The 25,261-nt window shown below is 35.4% G+C and overlaps 1 protein-coding gene and 1 long non-coding RNA gene across 3 annotated transcripts in view; one reads left to right on the top strand and one right to left on the bottom strand.

The window, feature by feature from the left end:
* The window catches only part of LOC113523606 (MOB kinase activator-like 2), a 52,821-nt gene extending 37,076 nt beyond the window's left edge, over nucleotides 1–15,745 (bottom strand). Inside the window, exons 1-2 of one of the 2 annotated variants that reach the window (XM_031907584.2) lie at nucleotides 15,578–15,671; nucleotides 10,309–10,337 (exon numbers count right to left, since the gene is read on the bottom strand). Coding sequence is in view for 1 of the 2 variants with exons in the window: in XM_031907577.2 (XP_031763437.1) it covers nucleotides 15,213–15,439 (227 nt within the window). In the remaining variant the exon portion in view is untranslated. Of the gene's footprint in view, nucleotides 1–10,308; nucleotides 10,338–15,212 lie in introns of both variants that reach the window. The other variant, XM_031907577.2, reaches the window with a different exon arrangement.
* Nucleotides 15,746–22,651: 6,906 nt separating this feature from the next.
* LOC113509132 (uncharacterized) lies at nucleotides 22,652–24,777 on the top strand. The gene is made up of 2 exons (XR_003402067.3): nucleotides 22,652–22,937; nucleotides 24,623–24,777. It is a non-coding gene; the product is annotated as an uncharacterized LOC113509132 (long non-coding RNA).
* Nucleotides 24,778–25,261: the final 484 nt, after the last annotated feature.

Consider the following 25,261-nt stretch of genomic DNA (forward strand, 5'->3'; position numbering starts at 1 on the left):
CGCTTGTATCATCACGAAGACCTTTTAAAATAATTATATTGATATAATAAATTGATGTCAAGAACACTGGCTACATGCAGACGTGCGTATGACGTCTACAGCGCCGCTCACATACAGCTACCCTGATGGTTTAGTTTCCTAACCACAAGGCCTAAGGGAGAGATGGAATCGTTAGTGATAACCTCTGCGTCGTCACCCCCCGGAGACCACCACGGTCAATTCCTAGTATATTCTTCACGATGAGCCAACAGAGCTGACTTCATCCTCTTCAATTATTCTTCACTGGTAACCATATCGAAGGCGGTGTAAATGTTATTCCATTTCGGTCTCATAAAAAAAAACACCTATAATCTACCTTCTACAGATTAATTTAAACAGTTCATTTAATATAATGATTTTAGCAGAATTACTAAAATAAACATGGAATGAAAATATTTTGGCAACTTTAAAAGCGGTGGGAGCGAGCCAAGAGCAACGCACTAGCTATTGTACGTCATCTCACACGCGTTCAGTAAACTAACAAAATGGTGAGAATTTAATGTAACGAGTTTTATACCTATTTTATTATACTCGTTAGACTTGAGATGGGAAACATAAATAAATTTTAATCATGCAAATGTTCGTCGACACGGTTAGTGTTATGTTATGTATTGTACACAGTGTACTTACAACAGGCCTCGCTTTGTAAACTGTGTCTGTCTAATAAAAACATTACGAAAATTACAAGCCAGTACGGCGAGCAGTAGCTAATGTACGTACCGTCCTATTACCACCGTCATACATCACGCCGCGACCGTGAACGTGTCCGTGGCACATACAACTGGCTGTCTACAACTAACGTTGTCCCGTCCAGTCCAACACTACAAAGCTGCGGCGAATCCTACATTTACGTTATTACAAGGTTCTATTAACTCGCTTCCTACGCGTCTTGCCGTATTTCTTTTTCTTGCTTAGCTAGAATTTTTCATATTTACGTAAGTTTTAATTTTATATAATTTAATTTAGCCCACGGCTTCGAAAGCGTGTGGTGTCCGATTTTTTTTATAAAATTTCACGTGTCTATCTTCTAAATTAACGAATTTATATACAAATTTTCAACCCTCATTTTACCCGCTTAGGGGTTGAATTTTCAAAAGTCCTTTCTTATTGTTCACCTACGCACGCTTAAGAGTTTATCTGCAAAATTTCAAGATTCTATATTCAACGGATTGTTTTAACTTGACTTCCCAGAACATTTTTTGTGGAAATGTATTGTTTTAGACAGCAGGGATAACTTTGCCAGGGCCGCGGAACGGACGCAATGCAAGGTTCGTGTGCTTACTTCGCTTTTCCGCCACAGTACGGTCATATCAAGGTCAAGAGATCGCTAATCGAGGCCGACGCTCTGAAATAAATTTTATTTTGATACGCAATAACAAAAGAGAGCTCATTCTCATATAGCAAACCGGGACCCCGCACCGTCTAATTTGTCATGGCAGAAATTTTTGAACGCATAGGTACGTGTGATATTTTTAACCTAGCATGCGACTAATAATAGTAATAAAAGAAAAGAACCATAAAAATCCCGTAAAGTAGAGAAAAAAAGGTTTTAAAAATTTGTATCTTTTTGTGTTATATCACTTTGTAATGGATTTACTTGAGCTACTCCACGTATGCAATAGGCAACACACTCATTTCTATGACTAACAAAAGGTGTGTCCGGCCGGTGACGGTGCCGGAGCTGGTGACGCGATTCATTAAACATTACCTGAGCGAAACAAACACGCCGACTACTGGGTCCGCGGCTGACGAGCTGAGATTACTTGCCCCGTCTCCGATCAAAGTAGCACTGTCACTACCGCTGCCGGTGTCGGTGTCGCTGCATCGCACTAATAAATACAGCTATACTGCACCGCAAGCGGACGTTTCAAACAATCGATCATTTAAAAGGTTCCTTACTTATTATTTTTATTATTATAATTAAATCATCAACTTCCTATATTAATTGGGGTCCTAATTATTAATTGGGGTCGGTGTAATATGATCTTATCCATATTACAAAAAGATTTGGCTTATAGTTTTACGACCGGCCGCCTGCCTGACGTCAACCCTCTTTGGGAATGAAAAAAAAAAGAATTAAATATGATATAATTAAATTTAATTTGAATTTATTCAAAAGAGAAAAATAATATTATAATCGTGCTAATTTCACTAATTTCTACGCAAGGGAGGTTTTTGACTTAGCGTCTGACTCCGGCGTTAGTTTTCATTTGCCAAAGACTCGACAAAAGAAAATTTAACCATTCCACATCATCGGATCTAAAATCGAAATGATAATAAACAATTTGTTATATTACTAGAAGTAGGTAAATTAAAGGCAATGCCAATATTTTGTACGATCGCCTCCACTTCTTACGACACGTTATTCAATCGTTCGATTTTATCGATCGCCGCGTAGCGCTTTGCGTGTACTGTACTATACAAGTTCCGTATGATTAGTAACGAAATCTCATCAGGTCCCCCCTGAAAACCATCGTGGTAAATTTGTTGCAAAATTCGTTCCGATGTGCTGTCTGACCTGTCATCATCCACACCTATTATCTTACACTGGTGCTACGCCAGCGTAAACGGATGATGCACGAGAGGTTATCATTCCATTTTCATCCATTAAGGCGCTTCATTCCATCGAAGCTCATTTTCGAAACGTTATTCCCAAATTAGTTTAATAAAAAACATATATGAATAAGGAATATTGGGAAAACCATCAACGCGTAATAATGACTCTTAATTACATCTGTATTCATAAATTCAAATGGTGATATATTGGTACGATACCAAGCAAACCGATAAGTGGTTATTCACAAATGGTAAAGTAAGCGATGACGTGAACGCTCAATAAATAAACAACGCAGCTCGCCAGTTTGGCACAAAGTAATCATCTTAACAGTCGATAATGAAGCGCTAATATTTACCTGTGAGTCGTGTAGTGCAAAAGCTGCTCAGTTAGCTCAGTGAACACATCATTTCAATTTTTAAGATTTTCATAGTCTCATGTAGTCACATGCTTCAGCGGCAAGGGAGATATGCTCACACGCTTGTGTCATTTCTATGGTGTTGTCATGTCATGTCTTTAGACGACGATTAATACTACCACAAGTTAGCAGAACTTCGACGACAATAATTTCTGTACTTATTCATATTAAACGGACCTCGAGACCACGCGATCTGTATGAAATATACAAAAAGTATTTTCATATCAGGATTCGATACATGTTCCGTGGAGAAAGTTGTTCAGTTTCACGAATAATAAAATTACATTTGGGCTTGTGACACTTTTTCCGTTAGTCGTAAGTATATGTTTGCGTTACTATATTACTTTGTAAAGTGTAAGAGCAAATGTCACGCCTGAATCCGATACATCAGCAAAGACAATGTTGTACCGTACCGGCACGCCACCGCCGGCCGCGTGCTAGCGGAGCGTGACACCGTCACCACCAGTTTCGTGACACGAGTCGTGTTTCTATTGTTCTAAAAGTATATACACCACATACTGGCACTCTTTAACGGTTCCTTCATTGTTCGCTTGTTTTATTTAACGTCATAAAACGTATAAAAGAAAAGGTCGCATTTGTTTTAGTGGGACGTGGCGCCGTGTTCACGAGCGTGCGCCGCGAGCACAAGTAGGCTGCCTCGCTGATTATGGTGCACTACAATACGCTATGCACACAAATAACTCGATGTATACGCACATATACACACACACACTCACACACATTTCGCAATACACATCAAAAAGCAAGAATTACCAATAAAACAACACAACACAAATTTTTTTTTATACAACTTAGAATGGCAAACGAGCTGACGGCCCACCTGATGGAAAGTGGTAACCGTCGCCTATACACATGAACAGTACCATGGACATAACGGAGTATACTGTTTCGCCCATGATACTCCCCATGCATTGCCATTCCTGAGGACTCAGGTGTTATTCCTCTGTACCCTGTAAATTCACGCCATATCCCACCCTTCAAACCGAAACACAGCCATGCAAACACAACTGCTTCATGATAGAAACACGAATGGGACAGAGGTGCCCAAGCAATCGACTTTTGTACAAAGTCTCCCTCTGGTTAGCTTGCAGTTACAATGGCTGCAAGGCCTGTAACAGAGTTAAATGAAACCACGAAATCTATTTACTTTATTTTTAATTCCGTCATTATAATTGTCTGTATATTGTAGAGAATACAGACATTACCATATTCGGTATGAATATGCTGTTACTCATCTTAATACGTAAACGTCACGTGTCATGATCTTCATATTCAAGCCAACAATATGAGTAAATACGAGTGTGTAGCTATTGTCGTTGTTGGCTTCAACTTGACGGAAAAATTTTATTTCGATAAAAAAAAACGGTATTACACTCCGTTTTTTTTAGTACTTAGTTAGTTTTATTGCTGAATGTTTCATTTCATGGTGACTATTTTTACGTATAGTTGTACGAGTATAGCTGACGACACTTGCTATAAAACAAGGCAACGTATGATGTCAGTCAATCCATCCACGGCAACAGGGCAAGGTTTAGGAATATAAAAACTTCTAACATATTAATATTATAACAACTGAAACAATCCGGCAGCGAATGCGCTATCTGCACTCGACACAATCTCAGCTTGCAGCGTTATCAGTACAACGTATTCAGCGTGTAGAGCTGTTTCCTATATCAACACACACGTACACAACAGCACACTGGGATGCAATATAACTACCGTCAATCAGAGCACTCGTGACCAGTAGCCGCTAGTGCACGCATAAATAGACAAACTATCTGCATAATTTTATTAATATTACCAACTGGCTCACCTGAATAGCATCGCTCTATCAATATTTGATTAAAACGTTTGAATTGGCAGCTAGGAACAGTTTGTATGGGAGAAAGAAAAATGGGGTGTAACGTTTTTCCGCGAAATTTTTTTACTTTTTCTCTTAATGAAGCTTTTCCGGACTCCAGCAAGTATTTAAAAACATAGCCAAATTGGTTCATCCGTTTTTGAGTTTAGCGTTTAGCAACATTTTTATTTCATTTCTACATTCAAGTCAGTTACCCTACAAGGAAAGCATAGTATTTACTATTTCTCAAGAGATTATAGATAAAATAGAAAAACCGATAAGTTTTCAACTAAATCAAAACTGCAATAAGCATGCAATGGTAGTGGGCTCCCATAGCGACACGGTCATGCGGCGCGGCGCGGCGCGGCGCGGGCGGTCGTGTAGCACGGCTCAACATCCTCTGATAACATTTTACACAACTCTGTTTCTGTTACAGATTGCAACAAAATAAAATCGACGCAATCACTTATATACATATATATATGTACGACGAAACAATTGCTTTTTGAACGCGATTGGCGAAGTCAATTGGAACGAACTTACATTTAATTAACCTAAAGTGGACGCTGCTCCATGTCAATATTCATATGTAGATATACTTAGTTACTGATCTGAGTGGCTGCCGTGGTGCAATTATTATAACGTACTTAATATATATCTGCGACGTGTTTCAATTGAATCGATAATGTCAGTTTAGACAATAATAATCGAAATGTGATGCCGAAATAAATAAGCGAATAAACTACTTAACGGCAAATAATATAAATCCCTGCCTCGGCCGAAAATAAAGGCAATAGGCAAAAGGCTGAGTAATGTTGGAACAATGAGGCGAATCTGAGTACGTCTTTAAAAAAAAGTAAAAGTCGGTTTTAAGTCGAACGACTTTTAATTAACATTGATTGATATAATATATTTAGAATTTTTGTCTGTGTGCCTGTATGTTTGTTTTGGCATCACACAAAAACTGCTTGACCAAATTGAAAGCTGTTTTCGCAATCGTGTTCCTAAAAGTGTAACTTATAATCTGACGTATGTTGTATCTTGACAAACTATTTAGAAATGATTATCTAAGTAAGCGGCAGGCAAAAGTCATTAATGTAATAATGACTTAAACATAAAAAAAAGTCCAGCGATTTACTTTATTTAATAAAAAAAAATATCGTTTTGGAAATCGCTGACTTCAGTACCAATATGGATATACATGCATGTAATTTATAACTGATTACGATTGATATAAACTTTTAATGATCCTTGATGGTCGAAATAAATTATTTTATTATTATTAATAATAATAATAAATTATAGAATAAATTAAGTATCGGTTTGTATGACAATGGAGTAATGACCCGCTATGAAAGGACCATACTGCTAGCCTCATAAGGATGTTCTAAGCCGCTTAACGAGCTATGTAGAAGGCTATATATGCAAGCAGTAGGGGCAATAGGCCCGCCATGCTCGAGCAATCGATAACAGTCAGGCAAGATTCCCGAGTGGTGAGCCTCTATTTTCAAGCGCAACATAAGGCTGCCCCCGCGTGATGGAGCAACGATCTTAAGAGACGCAGATGCAAATGACACAGGATCCTACTTTGTGGCTTTATATAATAAGAGGTAAGACCTATTTTCAGCTATAGATTATGGATAGGTTTAATGATGGTAATGATAAAAAAACCACTGAGGCGTCATGTCAATGGAGTGTTATGGTACGGCTGTTAACTGTCGGAACGTGGCTGACTTTTATAGTTTATTATTGAATGGCAAACAAGCTGACTTTTATAGTTGATACTAAACGAAAATATTTATTTGTTTTAAACAGAAATTTGATAGAAGCTATGTGACATTTGGCCTTAAAGTTGTACGTACTCATGTACATATTGTATAAATCAAAATATTAAAGTTTGGGTAAAATATACATACAAATATTAACCCAGAAGGACAACAAGCCTATTTTTAATTAATTTATTCGTATTATGACATATAAATAATTTATTCGTATTAATATTACAAGTTTAATATTACAACTGTGATTAACATAAAGCATGGTTCCCACAGCGCCGGCTCAGGACGGCCTCAGCACCAGTGCCCGCCAGGGACACGCCAGCCGCTTACCCTAGTTCACACATATCAGGCAATCACAAAGGGTACATACATTACGTAACGTAGTTCTATTCTCAGGTAGGTTCTTGTTTAAGTTTAAAAAAAAAATAAGACTTTTGGATAGTATTTACGTCCAAATTATATTAGGAGACGTATAGTTACTCTGTCGGCAAGATATGAATCAGATCCATGTTTGTTTACTTTAAACTCGTGATGAGTCAGCGAGGCGATTATCAATTCAACCAGTATCATCTTTACATAACAACGAACAGGTTGACGGCAGTCTATTTTCGTAAATTGTTATCTAAATGTCTCTAAATAAATACAGGTACCGGTATGGAACATTTTCAGTCAACTCTCACTCTAGTAATTGTTTTCTCATAAGAATTTACTAGCATTTTTTATAATTGATTAATTTATCGGTATATTACATGAATATTAACCAAATTAAAATACAAGTGGCAAACAGCCATCTCCCGTTTCCAGTGAGCCAGCCACCCCCAACATACACGCCAACGCGCGGCCGACGTGGCGCGGCACGGTGCGGCGCAGCGCGGCGCGGCGGCGCCCTACAACGTTCGGCTCTCCCCCTGTCACAGTGGGTCAAGGTCGAGGTCTACACAATTACATGCCACGACTAATTTCTTTAATGCTGTCGTAAAACGGAACTGTTGTCTGAATGTTGGAAATAGAACAATCCCCGTAATTTCAGCTATTTCATATGAATACAAAAAAGCAGGCATATTAATAGATTACGAAGCTCCGAGTCATAAAATACTGTACTATATTTGGTCTTAAATATTGCCTGCATCAACTGCAAAGTAAACCACATATTTTTAAGACGTGAAATATGTCATACGCTTATTTCTAACGAAAACGTAAATGAAAATTGCAAACAGATAGCTACAAATACAAATAAACGATGCTCATGAATGATCTCGATTTCCTTAAGCCTTTTGAACAGGAAGTTTGCACGGTAAAATGCCGGAAAGGCACATTTTGAGTCTTAGATTGAACCAAAAAGGAACTATTCACATTTAAAAAAATATCGTCATAAACACGGATAGAAGTTCAATGAGAACGAAAATGATGCACATAAGGCATTGAAATTCTAATATCTAATTGCCACATATATTATGGATGCTAAGACAGACCTGGACATCAAAATATTAAGATAAAAAATATTAACATCTAGGTACAATAATTAAGAAACAATAATCTAATAAAAAAATCTAATATTTCGATTAAATCTAAACAGTATTAACAACAAAGTATTTTATTAGTAGAATATATTGCCCTGCCATTGCTAGTCATATTAATTATTATAGAAATAAATATGTCTAATTATTATTTTTTTATTCAACTTAGAACGACAAACAAGCTGACGGCCCATTTGATGGAAAGTGGTAACCGTCGCCTGTAGACATGAGCGGTACCACGGACATAACAAAGTATACTGTTTCATCCACGATACACCCCCATGCGTTGTCATTTCTGAAGACTAAGATGTTATGCCTCTATATCCTGTTAATTCACAACCATATACCACCCTTACCCTTCAAAAACGGCCACTAAAAATGTTGATTAGATAACAATTTATAACAAAATTGTTAAATAAATGGACACTAACTAATTGACCTGGTCTTACATGAGATCTCAAAACGTTTTATAGTGGAAGAGCTGCGTGGCGAACTTTATTATAATGTATTTTATATGCAAAAATCGCGTAGTATGTATGAGAAAAATTAAAATGATTTAACAAAATAGTGGGTTCAACTAACTACCAACTAACACCTGTTTATTTTACAGGCTGCATTTTGAGAATTTTCAAGTTTCAATAATGACCATACCATACCATACCATGCTTTATATGAGTTTATTAATGAAAGACGACCTCTAAACTTTCACGTCTCAGCGTTTTTTATTAAACGGCTTTGGATATTAGAAAGAAATTAGTATATAACGGTATGCTAAAAATTTAATAACGCTACCATTAGAATAAGAAATCCATTCCTGAACTATATAGAATCAAAATATATACCAATTCCTTAATTTTTTAAAACTAGTATATCAAAAACTCGTATTTTTTCGTTGCTTTATGCAAACAAATGTAAAATGCCTCTTAAAAACGGAAGTTTACTTTTATCTGTTCTTCTAGCGTATATGAAAAAGTATGACGACCCATTTGGACTGCAAATCTAAGCCTAACATCATAGGATACAAGACGTATACCTCGGTCCGAGATACCGGGACGAGTGCATACTCGTAGAGTGGAAATCATCCGAGAGCTGCGTGGACATGCTCGCGTTCAGTCGAACCGAATGCCTAAACTACTTGATTACAATACACCTTCATCAATAAATATTGATTCACTGTTTCATAGATCGCAAGAACTCGCTTTTGAAAAGGATGTTTATTCTTTGCGTTGCGTAAATGTCTCGGTCTGCCTCTCCAGCAAAATGCAAAAACAATGAAATAAAAAATTACGCTTATAACCACTGCATATAGGGGGGGAAAGGGATTGTTAGTAATGAGATTTAATAGCTTCATTGCTAGCAATACATCAGGTCGACTTCCAGAGCGGTTCCCCTTGGAAAACATAGCGGTTAATTTTTGTTCAATTGGTCACTATGAGCCAACTGACCTGCCTTCATCCATTAAAAAAAACCATTGCATATAGAGTATTCGTTATATATTTATCGAGCACATTTATAATACGACACAGTAATTAGGTAACGATTAACTGGTAGAGAATGTTACCAGCATAAGTCCGCCTTTTGTAACATACTTCCATTTGGTCAATAAAATTATTTAAAGAAATAAATAACTAATCATATATTATTATAATAGGTAGTAATTTATCAATATGTTTATTTAGGTATGACGTTATGAGAATACATCGAATTTCTATTCATATTTAAACCGACTAAAATATTAACATTGTTATGTTAATAACAAATTATAGTTATATGTATATTGCATTCCAAAATATAGTAATAACTACAATTAGAAACAATACAAGCAAAGGTGAACTTCTAAAAACGAATTCTTTTTGAATCTCTAAGAGAGCTCTTCCAATTAAGCCAAAAAAGGCAAGGGAAGTAGTGAGGAAGTTATACCTGCAATTAAATAAATTCATCATTTTAGCCCAGAAAGGTAGTCAGAGATCTTCATGAATCTAATACGAGTAGTACAATCATTTAAAAAAATTTTACACATTTCAGGGAGTCGATGTGTGCGGCGTGCGGCGTGCGGCGTGCAAGAGAGACGGGAAATGTGTACGATGCGAGTGAAGCCTTGAGCGATGTAGTGATTGTGAGGTAATGCTAAGATCACTTACGTACTGTGGCGAGCGAGCATGCGACTCACCTGCAACAAGTAACACACAATATTAAATCAACAAAGGTTGCCAATATAATAAGTCAACTCCAAGGGGCGACAATAGGCAGGGTTCGTGTATACAGGTGAACAATAAAGACGTAGTTTTAAAGCTAAAAAACATTGTGTTCCTAATAATGCAATCTTTAATGATAACAAAATTGAATAGTAACCCTGCCTGCCTTATCGATGTCGCCAAAGGGACACCAATGAGCGACAATAGGTGTGGACGAAGTAAGCCTAATAAGTTTAATTTCACATTCGGCAATAAAAACTATGTATGTATATAGGTAATATTTACCTGTAGTCAGTTTGTGTTATGTCCCGATTGTGAATTTAAAATAACCCTTTATAAATTAGGCTATCATCGTGATGAATTCACCGGATATTAACCACGGTTCCCAGGGAGTACCACGCGGAGGTCGATCTGATTCGATATATTGCTAACAATATAGCCGTTATTCCCTATTGCTAACAGTACTTTTCTCCTACTACCAAAACTGTATTAGTCCGCTTGTATTAGTTTGTAGAGATCTGCGCGAACGTCACGTCACTTTTTGCGACCCATTTACTATGTGCATACTCGTAATGTTATATCGTTCAAGTAACCATGTCATACTGTTAGAGGTCCTTCAAACAACGAAACTTACTTCAACGAACTACCTTTAATTAATGTTAGGAGGTAATGTCTCCTGCTTAACAGTCATCTCGTCATACGTTATTACGTGCAAAACACGCGCGAAAAATGTTTCCACCCAAATATATTTTTTATGCAACTTAAAATGGCAAACAAGCTTTTTTTTATACAACTTAGAATGGCAAACAAGCTGACGGTCCACCTGATGGAAAGTGGTAACCGTCGCCTATAGACATGAGCAATACCATGGACATAATAGAGTATACTGTTTCGTCCATGATACCCCCCATGCGTTGCCATTCTTGATGACTCAGGTGTTATTCCTCTGTACCCAGTAAATTCACGCCATATCCCACCCTTCAAACCGAAACACAGCCATGCAAACACAACTGCTTCACGGTTGAAACACGAATGGGACAGAGGTACCCAAGCAATCGACTTTTGTACAAAGTCTCCCTCTGGTAGCTGACGGCCCACCTGATGGCAAACGGTAATCGTAGCCTATAGACGTGGGCAGCATCATGGACATCACAGAATTAAATGAGACGCCCATGATACTGTAGTGGTTGAGCGTGGACTATGGTATTATGCCTTACATACCCTGTTATTACACTACTACCGTAACCATACTTTGTCTATATAAATTTGCGACAAGATTTGGTTTTATTTATATTTCTGATGGATGTTTGTATATAATTACGTTTCTTAAAGACTGAGCCCTCGCGTTTATATTGACCTGTGAGGTGAGCAGTAAAATAGGGGTGCGCACTCATGTCTATAGGTGACAGTTTCATCTACCAGATGATTAACCCGTGTTCCATCCCTAGAAGCCATCATGCCACAGCCATGGATAATGTATGCAATAGCTCATATCACGTGTAATCATTACAATAATAATCATTCTAGTATCATTGTTTGTACACGGGAGATATTCAGAAAAAAATATATGAACAGTCTTCATAAGAGCAATAGAAGCAATAGAAGTCCAAACAATATTTTTTTAGGATTTTGTGTTCCGTTTTGTTTGTACCATCATCATGCAAAAACGACAGCACCAAATTGGATGCCATTTTCACAGTTATGTTCCTGAAAGTCCAACTCTAAATCTGTGTTTGATTTCTAAAATCCACGCGTACAAAGTAGCAGGCAAAAAGCTAGTTTAAACAATTATAATTGTTAAGTAACTGCCATGTGTTAATACACCAATGAACGTTTACGAATTGTCGTCAAAATTGGCAATCGATTTAAAAAGTAGCTTATACTTTACAATTACCCACCACAATATACATACGTCTATTTTTAATTAGTACAAACTAATCTGTCCATAAATATTTAATTTTATGTCAAACTTGACATATTTTATGCAAATACATAAAGAAGATGTTAATTATTCAAATGTTGTAGTGCTACGGGGCGTTGTTTATCGCTTAATTATTAGCAACATGTTTATATCAATTTATAAACAAATAATTTCCTGCACTATAATACAGAATTATATTACAGGAAAGAAAAACTGGTTAATATCGGTAACGAAATAAATTTGACTCTAATGAAAACAGAAATCTATTTACAGGTTATATTTTATGTACGGTATCCCCGGGTGTAGGCACAACTTTAATTTAGCAAGTTTTTTACTTTATAGACAATTAGCTGTCTCTCGCGACTTCACGCGTATAGATCATTATACTTATTAAGATAGGATTAGATAGGTTGAATAAAATTTGTACATTGTGTAATAATTACAATAGTACGTTGCACTATAATACAATATAAAGCCAACGCGTCCCAGTTTTACAGTTTATCTACATAAAGTAGATATATTTTAAACACAAGCAGTAAAATTATTTAAATACGTTAGTGGAACTATAGGTAATTTTCTTGAAGATAAGAATACGTGATCTCATAATAATATCACGTAGCGGAAATGATAGCAGTCGCACGGCACGGCATCGCGGCAGCCGACCACCTCACCTACCGTACGTAGTCAGGCACAATGTAATACTAAAAGGCGGAAAATCCCATAGAAAAGCACGTAGATACGGCTGGGTACTTTGGTTACTAACCAGCCGAATGATGATTAGATAATGTAACAAAAGCCACATATATAATAATTAATACACCTACACGAATCCGTACAGGTCGCATACGGATACGAGTACTAATAGATTTTACTTATGAAAATTTATTACAAATTAAATTCAAATCATTTTTATTCAAATACACTTGCTAACAAGCCCTTTTAAATTTTCAATTTTTTTTATTCTATTACAGGGTTCGACAGGTCGTTATCTGTTGAGAAGAGTCCGCAACAAACTCAATTGTTACTCGTTTAAATCTCTGTTAACAATATATGTATTTAATATACTATGTCTATTACATCGTTCGGTATTACATCGATCATTAGAAGCCCGTGCATGATCGACTGACACCGAGCACTAAGTGTTTTTTAACAGTTTCAAACTTATTAAAAGGCAGATCCAAAATATCATCCGGTATCTTATTACACATAATATCATAAAAGACCTATTAACTTTTTCTAAACGATACTTCGGAACAGCAAGTTTGTGTTTACATCTATTTACATTTACATTATTGAGATCACTGTTTTTAAAAAATAGTTGAAAATTCCTGCGTTTATACAAAATTTTTGCGTATATGTATTGTGAAGCTACAGTACAGTGCCACTTCTTATAAAAAAATCTCGTGTCACGATTTTCGTTGACGCTAATCTCCAAAACTGCTCAACCGATTTTAATGGAATTTTGTAAATGCGTACTGTTTGCTCTTACTTGATAGCTAGAATACTTATATCCCAATAAGTAGTGCTAACAAAATATCTTGATAAAAAATCAAACACGAGAGTAAATCCTTTCTTTGATAAAAAAAAAAGATATAAAAATCAAGCTACAAAAAAGAAAAAATACACTAACTAGAGAACTTCCTACCTTTAGAAGTTATTTGACTAATCATCATCATCATCTTCCTACCTCTATCCCAACCATTTGGGGTCGGCGTAATATGATTTTATCCATATTACAAAAAGATTTGGTTTTTAGTTTTACGACCGGCCACCTGCCTGACATCAACCCTCTTTGGGAATGCATTTGTTGATGGTTTCCGCCACCTACGGTATGGAGGAAAGGTATGGAGGAGTTATTTGACTAATATACATTTAAAACTCACTACAATATTAATGTCATCATCATCATAACAGTCGTTAACAGTAGTCCACTAGTGGACATAGGGCTCCCCCTTTGACTGCCATAAGGGACGGTCCCGAACCACCTACATCCACTGACTCCCTGCGACACATTTCAGGTCGTCGCTTCATCTAGTGGGAGCTCGTCCTACATTATATTTGCCTGTCAAGAACCTTTCTTCCCTAATCATTATCGATACTTCGATATAATTTGATGGTGATAAACAGAGGATTATTTACTACCACCGCCGACCGCCGTCTGGTATCGGCATAATATAGGCCACTCCTTCTTTTCCCATGGGTGTCGTAAGGGGCACCTAAAGGAAGTTAATGTTTGAGGGATGGGTAGCAGCGTCCTCCTTAAAATATTACCAAAGCCCAACCCCGGTTACCAACCCGCCTATCAAACCTGGCAACTTACTAGCAAAACCTCCCAAATGGGAGATCTATGTTCAGCAGTGGACTGTACGACTGATATCATTAAACAAAGGATTGTTGCAGAACTTGGATTGTTTCGTTCAGCATTGCGAGGAGTCGTGAGAAAGGTAATTAGTTACTATTTATATATGACAATCGACAATAGAACAAAGGGGCGCTCGGCGCGAACACTGCTTGACGTCACACAGGTGTAGCGATAACACGCGACCGCCACAGCACGATTGCGCGATAACGTGCTTGGATAGCGCGCCACACGCCGCCACACGGTACCACTTACCAACTCGCACCCAGTGTGCAGTCGGAGACAATACATTTAAATGGTACGGACAACAGATGCATTCAATCTGCTTCACCGTTGTTATCTGTCCACTATAACATATCGACTGTTCCATGTGGTCACCCAATATTCGCAACAACAATAATAACCGCTCACACCCACGGCATCATTCATTAATATTAATAATTAGAAATAGCAGAGACGTGCGAAGGTTAACAATAACAAGCAAAGGAATTATTCCATGTCTCGCATGGATGTTTACGACAATACTGATTAATTGGACGTGTACACCGATCGACTGCAGCGCTAACGCACCTGCAAAAGCAAGAGACGGTGTCGTCGATGTCGAGCGGCAGTGCGTGCGGCAGCGGGCTGGACGCCGGCGACGGCGGCACGCTGCGGTACTTCACGTGCAGCACCCGCCGGGCTGCGCGCGCGCCGCTACGTCTCAAGATGCCCACGGGCCAGCGACGCGCGGGACTCTCTTCACCGCCGTCGCCGCCGCCCGCGCTCATCCTACGAATCCAAGCCTTCACTAACATACACGACACTGTGCCGCGTCTTACTCTCGTCACCGTATATCTTCGATAAATACACGTCTAAGCTATCACTACGGTTTTCGCTCGAGAGAGCTGCGGCGGTGAACATGCGATGCGGCTATCACAAAAAACAACGCTCACGTTTGCGCGCCGCGGGCAACTGAAGGCAAGCAATGGCGAGAGCCGAGCCGAGACGAAGCGGCGAGCCGCCGACCGTCACTGGCGCGTGGTGACATCACGGCTTATCATCTCGCACCTGGCGGAGCGCCTGCCGTGCGATGTGCGGTGCGCGGCCCCCATTGAACGCCACTGAGCAGTGAGCGCCGGCCGCATGCAGCCTCCGCTGCCGCTGCAACTGGCGCACTGCTGACGCCGTACATACGAACCTTGCCACATATATACTATGCTTGATACAAAAGTACCAACTGAATTAAAGGCTGGAAATACCTACGTACATTTTTACAATCATCTTATAAATTATTGTACACACTGTAGTGTTCTATGTAACTAATTGCAATAAATCGTTTCGAAGCATTTCTATTAAAACAATTTCATATTGGCGACATCATCATGGACGCCGTGTGCGTGTGTACATGATACTGATGTGATGTGCCAGCCGTCAGCCGTCAGAGATTCACGCCACGGATTCAAATTTTGACTATTAAATTTTGATTATTATTTTTCTAATATTAATTATTTCTTTTTAATTTCTTTGACTGTGAGCTCCTGCAACATGAGGTTAAACCTTCAGTAGAATTTTTAGTCATAGAGCAAATTATCAATTACGAAATGATGATAAGTCAATATGATAAAAGACCCCGTTATACCGAGGGTAAGGCTAATGAGAGATTTAGAGGTGTTCATGTCTGAAGATCTAAGCTTCAGAAACCTTATTACTTCTTCTACATTGTGCACATGCATACATTTACCCTTCACAATAAGATGGTATCATCATCATCATATCACCCTTTAACTGCCCACTGCTGGACATAAGCCTCCTCTTAGGCGGTCTTGCCAGTAGTTGCTATGCTTGGCAGGCAGATTGGCAACCACAATTAGGCTTCAGAGTTGTTTTAAGAGGGACGCTGTTACACATCCTTCAACTATTAAGTTCTCTTACAACATCTCTGAAAAAGGAAGGGGTAGCCTATCCTATGCAGAGAGGCCAATTAGATGATATACAGGCCATCAAAACATTATATATAATACCTTCATGTACAGTAAGTTAAATAGTAAAACAAATATCTGGGACCCACTTGATTTGAAATATATAACAAACCCACAGGAAATTTATATATAGGACAATGTATAATCAAAAACAGTATGGATATTATGTTGTTTGTGTTATATAGGATGGTAGGGTGTAATTCACTCAAAGTGAAATGAAAGGAATTGAGTATAATTTTAAGTGTTTAAACATGATAAATATAATCAGAATATCCAGGAATCAATGTCTATTTAAATGACTACTAATAATGCATGACAAAAGACTTTTCCATATTCCATGAAAAAAAAGGAGCTGACAAAACAGACTCTTCTTCTACTGGCATTGTATCTGATTAACAGTTTCAGGAACTAGCATCCAGAGGAAGGGGGGGGGGGGGGAGGATTGTAATTAATGGGGTTTGACAGCTCTATTGCTAACAATATACCTTATCAGGTATCCCTCCACATGGTTTCCCATGGAAACCATTGTGGCTAATTCTTGTTGAATTCGTCATGATGGGCTAACTAACCTGTTTCATTCTCATCTACCATCACTCACCGAGTGCCCCGCAAGTCAATACCCGCAGGCTCAGGTGAGGTTCCCATTCCATTATCACCTATTAAAAAAAAGTATCCAGAAATGGAAATATTGACTTGAGAACTTGTAGAATTTCACAGGCATTTTGAATGGCAATAAATTATAATTTATAATTATTATTACATTAATACTTATTGACATAATACTAATTTTTAAAATAATTAGTTGATACTAATTAATTAGTAATTATTAATTTTAATTAGTTTATGAGCTTATTTAGTTTATGGTTTATTGTAGTTCCAAAGATTTATTTTTAACAGGACATTAATGGTTCTATTCCAATTCATTAAAATTATAATTGTAAGTAATAAAAAAAAAGAAATACATTTTAATGCAAGCAATGCAATGTGAATATGGGTCGAAGTGTTTACTCAAGCAACAGTACTGCAATAGAGATTTTTACTAAAATCATCTGCATGAGTAGCTCTGCCCCAGCTGCAGTATGTCATATAGAATTGTCACAAAGTAAATAGGTATCTTAATCATGTGATTTTCCTATACAGTATTAAAACTGATCAAATGGGGGGCAGGGGAGAGAGGGAAGGGATTGTTAGCAATTGAGACTAACGGATAGCAATGTACCCAACATAGTAAAACTCCACATGATCCCCCCTTGGAAACTAACATGCTGAATGCTGACAATTGTTGTACATATAATATTTAGGATAAATATATTGGTTACTTTTATCCTGATCAATCAAAATTCAGTCTTAAGGATGAAGTCACAAATAAAAAGTATTTGCTACACAAAAGATTACAATACTACTGTTTCATGTGTCTAGTTGTTTCTAAATTGATACAGTAAAAAAGTCAGTACTTGTAAATTGCTGTTAATTTTGTTTACATTTAACTGTTGCCACATTTCATACACTACTAAGGGTGCCACTAATAATAATATTTTAAAAAAAGTTACAACACAACAATGATCCTCAACATTGTTTACATTGCATAAACTTCAAAACACGAAATAAAAATAAATAAAAACATTAATTAGTCCCAATTACAGGTTTTTATATTATTTTCAACTGTAGTAAACAGACTGACAGTCATAAGTATTCTTGTAACAGATAATACCAACTTCCATTTGCATAACAATTTCACAAAGATTAACTTGATGCATTATTTAAAGTTGTATCTATTATAAGTAGGTTCTTTATTGAAATTATAGTAGAAATATTTGTCCATAATTATGTAAAGGGATGGTGATAAACAATGAGATGAAAACAGACATTCCAGAATGTACCCAATTCTGATAAGTATTTGTTTCAGTGAAATTTTGTTAGAAATAGGTTTATTTTCATACAGCTATAAACTACTGGCCGGTTGTAATTTAAAAAGATATGGTTTTAAATTAAGTTGGCACATTCTTAGAAAAAATCTTTGCTTTCTGTATTTGCTCTTCTATTAAATTTTACTTACTTTTATATTGTGTTTATCCTATTCCCTTCCACTAAAGAAATATTAGCTGATATCTCAAGCTAAATACCAACAAATTTATGTAGAATATTTTATAGTGTACAAGGTTCCAGATAGGATCACAGTGGGACAATGTCTGGTTGGTATGATGATGCTGATTATGAGGCAGTTTTTCTTGTAGAATAAATTAACACCAATATAATTTGTGCAAAAGGAAAGCTAGAATTTATGGGTTTACACAAATTTGATGGTTCTCTTTATATTTTGAAAAGTAGTCAGCCATTTAAATCATTTTGTTTATATGACTAAATGTGCACCACTGATCATTTAAATATCCAAGAATAATTAGTTTTATTGATTATCAATATGAATGGATAAGTATTAAAGCCAATTTATTAAAGAACTTGTTATATTTTCTATCGAGTATTTAGGCAATAATATAAACACGAAAAATATGCATTTGTTGTGTTGAATTCTTGTAAACAGTAAGTACAGCACTCGTTGATTTGGTTCGTAGTAACCTAGTAGTGAAACAATGAGAATGGCGAACGGACACTCACCCCATGAACCAGTCGACGGTGTCGCGCAGATACTCGGGTAACCGCTCCAGTTTGATGGATTTCTTTTTCCTTGTTTCCAAACAAAAAAACAACTTTTCTTACGAGATATCCTACAGCCCGAGACCCGTATGTATTTTAGTAGACAACTATTAAAATTAGCAACTGACCCATCACAATAGGTACTGATAAACCTAACTGTACACTCATTGAAATGAACAACTTGAAATCTGAAGATAAGTAGAGCGTGTCACAGTCACAAAACTATTACATAGAAAATTTCACTAAAGCAGCTGAGGTGGGTTCGCCATGTTGCGCAACTCGAGCATTTATTTTTAGTTCTAGAGAAAAGGACAGCTATGTTTGTTTAGATGAAACTAATTTACAGAAGAATAACAGCTTAACAATATTTAATTGAAGTTGAGAGTTAACGATTTTATGTTTAATGATAGTTTATAAAGATTAAAAGGCACAAGAGACAGTAAGTTTTCATCTTGCCGATTTCTTGCTTGATTGATAAATTCTCATTTGTTGTTGACAACACAGACCAAGCATATTATTTACGACATAGCCTTATATCTACAAAACTGAGAAAATGAATGTATGTTACCATCTCGAATTATTAACAGTAATAAATGTTCATAATGTGTTAATATCTATACATGCTTATATCCAAAATGTGGATGTCGATATTTTATAATGTAAAATTTCCAAATTTGATGCTAAATTCTTTATATTTATAATGTTCTATTACAGGTTGTATAACCAAAATTCTTTTTGCTTCATCTAAATTTAGTTATGTCTTCATCTTAATGCATCCGAAAAAGTACGCGTATTCTTATTTAGAGAATATGTACGTATGTACATAAATCAACAAACATCATTTGTATATTATTTCAATTACATATTGCAATAAACTTAAATCGACATTGCTAGCAGTACGGAAAATTAAAAACCTATCTATTTTTTTTTTATATATATATATTTAGACAAACAATGACAATATAAAAAACAAATAAAAAGCATTAATAAATTATCTATGCTATAGAATATATTAATATAAAAAGTTGGCGAACGAAAAATTTAAAATGATAGAAAATTTCGAATTTTCCATACATATACATCACGCTGAGTTAACATAGTATGAAAGGCTTTCAGCTTTCTTCGACCTAAGTTTTTTTGGTTAATAGAATACTTTTTATTATTTCCTATATATAAAGTGATAGTTTAATGAGAAATGTGTATAATGCTAATATAATTAAATAATCATTGATTCATAATGTTAGGAAATAGTTATTTTCATGACTTATAATTGAATTTGAGTTTATATCCATAATTAGTAGGAACCGTGCTAGAAATATCACTAATGAATTTTATTATCAAAATTGAAAACGTAACGTAAAATATCGACTTCGCTACGATATTAACTAGTAGATTGCTTAATTAGATAAAACCTAGCAAATTTTACCTACGTCAATATATTTATGTACTCATTTGAAAATTATACAAAAACCTCCCTTGTTCCTTAGATCATATCACACTTATAGCAATTTTAAATTTTATATTTCAGTACGAAATTTATCAATACAGAAATTACTTTTTTTTTACACAATTTAAGGTGCATTTTTGAGCGTTATGACTCTAACTCTCTCATGCCGTTCATTCAAAATTGTCTAAATCGGTATTGATGGAATATAATTCCTAATAGTGGTTAAAATGGGTAGCATAGAATTATATATTTATTTTTTGTTTAAAGTGATACAAATCTGTTGATAAGTGAAACTTTTAAGTAGAACTTCTACCCAAAACTGGAGAATAGAGTAGAGTTGAGAGAACTATCTCATTTGAAGGCTACGATAATAAATTTCAATTCAGATATCTTTGGATGAGGGAATACAAAATCTTTAGGAAAAGTTAGTAGTTCATAGAGTAATATATTCATTGCCTAGTAACAACAGTTATACTGTAATTTTGTCCCAAAGAACAAATAATTACAAAGAAGGAATGATAAAATAAAAACTGTAAAACGTATAGTTGCCTCCTTTTTTCTTTTTATTTTTTTTTATTTATTTAAATCGTGATACACAGGTAACAATGGATGGTAAAACAAGATAAGTCCTCTATGATCAACCCCATCTATCGAGGTATACAAATTTGCAATTATATAAGAAAAAAATATATAAAAAAATCAACAATGTCACATTTAGAGTAAAAAATTATAATATTATGGAAATTTATTACATTTATCTTCAAGGAAATCCTCAATTGAATAGTATGTTCTGTTTACTAGGTATTCATACAGTTTAGTTTTTAATTTTTTTTTTTTTTTAGTACGTTTGTTCCGTTTGGAACAGGCTAAGGTCGGAGACCATGCTGCCTAGTCTTCAAAAAGATAATTTGTCTGGAATTTAGTTTTTAATTTTTTATGTCATCTATGTCTATGAGGGATTTAAGTAATTTATTATATATTCTAGGTGCCATCCCTAAGACACTTTTAGTGAATAAAGTCGTTCTATGTGGTTTTGAAATGATTTTATGGTGCTGTCTATTATTTTTTAATTTGTTATATTTATTTAAATATTTGTTATTATATTTGTTACTGTACTATATTTGTTATTTCTCTTTTTACTTGGTACAATAAAGTGTAAAATAATAATAATATTGTCGAGGTTACATAAATATGGTAAGCCACTAGTATACTAAGATTTCACCATGAAATCTCACTTATTTGTGTAGTTTCAGGATATTGCTTTGTTTCTGTTCGAAGAATGACTGAATTAGAGTTATTGTAAAGTAACAAAAAAACCTAGTAGTAGGTTTACTTGTAGCAAATAATATAATTATATATTAATAGAAATTAAACAATACAATACTTACTGTATTATATAATTCCTTAATTACTAGTAGTATATAAAGAGTACTATACTACTACTAGTATTATAGTGTAACAATTTCTTTACCCGCTTCAAGGGTAATAAAAATGCTGCAACAGTCGGCAACACTGAAACTTATGTCAGTTGTGTTTCCTGGGGGGGGGGGGGGGGGACATTACCATATTAGTTTTTTAATTTATTCATTATATTATATTTAAAAATATTTTTGAGCAAAATAATAACATTACAATATTTTCTCTTAAAACAAAAATTATAGTCACCCTATTTTTTTTCCTCCTTTCAGAGAGTGAGATAGCAATATATATATTTTGCATCTTATAGGTATTTGGAGTGTTCCTTCCATCTTTACCTATAACTTCATGATGGTGTCAATAAAGTTAATGTTTATATTGATCTATTGTAATAATAATCGATAAAGGTATGTTGATTAAAAATATAATTACAGTCTGTGATGAAACTTATTAATTATGCTATTTTATATACTATATTTTAAAGTCTTTAGAGTAGGTAGTGTCAATTGGCAACACTGTCAGTACCAATCTTAGGTCAGTACTTTAAAACAGATTAATTACTGGTAATGTCAATCTGACAAGTGCGCCTTGTTTTTCATTCTGTTACGCCAAAATTAAAATTGCTATTTGCTTAAATTTTTTTTTAGAAATTGGAAGTTTCCAATTTATTTTACCCGTTTGAAAGGCTTAAAAGTTCAAAAATGTTTCGTTTACCATTGGGAGAAAGGGTAGATCCTATGGAAGAAAAACGCCAAGCAAGGGAAAACACAATAAATAGTGTAATCACGTTTTGTGTTCTTTGTGCGGCAATTAGAGCTGGTAAGTTTCAACACGGAATTTTCTGATTTTATAGTACCTTATATATAATTATAAACACTGACAACTTTGTTGCAATTATTATTTCAATGATTAATTTTACACTACTTTTTTTCTGCATCTAACCTTATTTAGGGCATTTCTTTCTTTTTGTTTTTATAAGATTAAACTGGAATGGTAATCTGCCTGCGCTATCGTTATACCCATACCAGGTTAGGGACGCCATGAGAATGAAAGCAGATTAGTCAGCTCATCGTGATTAATTCGCCACAAATTTATAGTTTTCAGGGAGATCGGCCTTATAAGGCATATTGCTAGCAATGGAGTCATTAATCCTCATAACTAACAATCCTTCTCCACCCTGTTAATGGTTAATCATCAGCAAAATTTCAGCCTTTAACTGCCCACTGCTAAATATAAGCCTTTTCGTTAGGAGTTTTTGCCAGTAGTTGCCACGATTGGCAGGCAACCACATTTAGGTTTTGTAGATATATTAAAAAGGATGCTGCTGCCCAGCCCTTGCCTTTCCTTAGTCACTTCTTACGACACCCACGGAAAAGGAAGGGGTGACCTATTCTAAGTCAAGATCAGACAACCTTAGGGGGATTTGTTATTATTTGTGTTATCCTCACTAGGGCTTGTGAAATAAAGTCATGTGCCCACAGTAAAAAAATAATTTTAATCCCTATTAATATATGGGATAACAGTCATAGATTAACACCAATAAAACTAAAGTGTCATATATCTGTCTAAGATTACACTGGCTATCTAATATTAGTCATCCATACCCACGTTTAACTTTATAAATTAAAATACTATATTTGTGGCACTAATAATATTCTGCTAGAGAAAACAGTATGATAACACTATTTTGATAGAGAGAAAGGAATTGTGTTTTATTGTAAAAACCATAATTGTACATAATTTACATTGGACACATTAAAACATTTAACATACAACGGCGGGCTTATCCTGTAGAGGGATCTCTTACAGTCAACCTTTGAAAATCTGAAAGAAAACTGTAGAATGTTCAAAGGTAAAAACTGTAGATGTGGGATTATTAGTAAAGGAGTCTAATAGCTCCATTGCTAGCAATACAGCCTCAGATTGACCTCCACAGTTCCCCCTGGAAATTATTGTGCCTATCAGCGTTATTCTATTCCAATTTCACTGCTCATAAAAAACACCATCTTGACAAATTTAAAAAGAATTATCCAAATTGATCTAGAATAAATATTATAAATGGGAAAGTTTGTAATGATCTATGGATGATTGTTGCTTTTTTGTGCAAAAAGTGCTGAATGAATTTGATACAAGGGTAGGTTATATCCCAACTTAGCACATAGATATCTTCATGGGCTGTTCATGGCATCACATGTGGAGCCACAGGGTACAAAAATTGAATTGAGAATCATCTACTTTAATAAAGTATATAAGGAAAACATTCACCACTGAATTGGCAGTAATTGACAGGCCAGTGAATTTGTTGATATCATCTGTAGATGTCCATTGGACCATGCTAATAGCAATGTGTCATATAAATATATAATAATGTCACTGCAGTGTTCACTATTCATGTGCTAAAATCAATAAAAGCAGTCATGATTGCATAAACTTCTTGTTATCTATCTGGTTTAATTGTATCAAATTGTTTTATTTGTTAATAACTAAAACTTTTTCATTTGCAGCTCCATTTATTTTGGAACACGGTGGTTTCAATTTATAGAATGCTTCAATCAACTCAGCAATTGCATCATATAGATACTAATGTGTCCTTCTGAGACTCATTTTTTATTGTTAAGTTAGATGATTATTTAAAAATATAAAGTGTTACATCAAAATATTTCAAAGTTCTGTTTTATTTTAACTGTTACCTGCCTGAGATAACAAAAATATAACTTCAGTGTCAACATTTTCAAGATTCCATACTCTGAGAAGAAAGTCCTGTAATAATACCAATCCTGAGGTTTACCTCAGTATATAATTGGTCCAATCCACATCATTTCTGGAACTGACATGTATGCAGTTGAGAATTATAAGAGAGCAAATGTTGGTGCAAGTAGACATTAGGATTGAATGTGGCACCATTCTCCAAAACCACATTCTAAAATTACAATCTTATCTAGATATTACAGTAAAATCTTTATTAAGAACAAAAAGTATTAAAAATTTAGTTCATATTGTTTCAGATTTAGCTGTGATATCAAATCGAAACTGTAGCTTTAGAGAACATTATAAGTGGGTAACCATTGCAAATGTTATCTTGAAATAACAAACAAACTGATGGCTCACTTGATGAAAAGTAGTAACAGTCACTTATAGATATG

Source organism: Galleria mellonella, unplaced genomic scaffold (assembly GCF_026898425.1).
Source record: "Galleria mellonella isolate WM207_F2 unplaced genomic scaffold, CSIRO_AGI_GalMel_v1 utg714, whole genome shotgun sequence".
Classification (NCBI taxonomy): domain Eukaryota; kingdom Metazoa; phylum Arthropoda; class Insecta; order Lepidoptera; family Pyralidae; genus Galleria; species Galleria mellonella.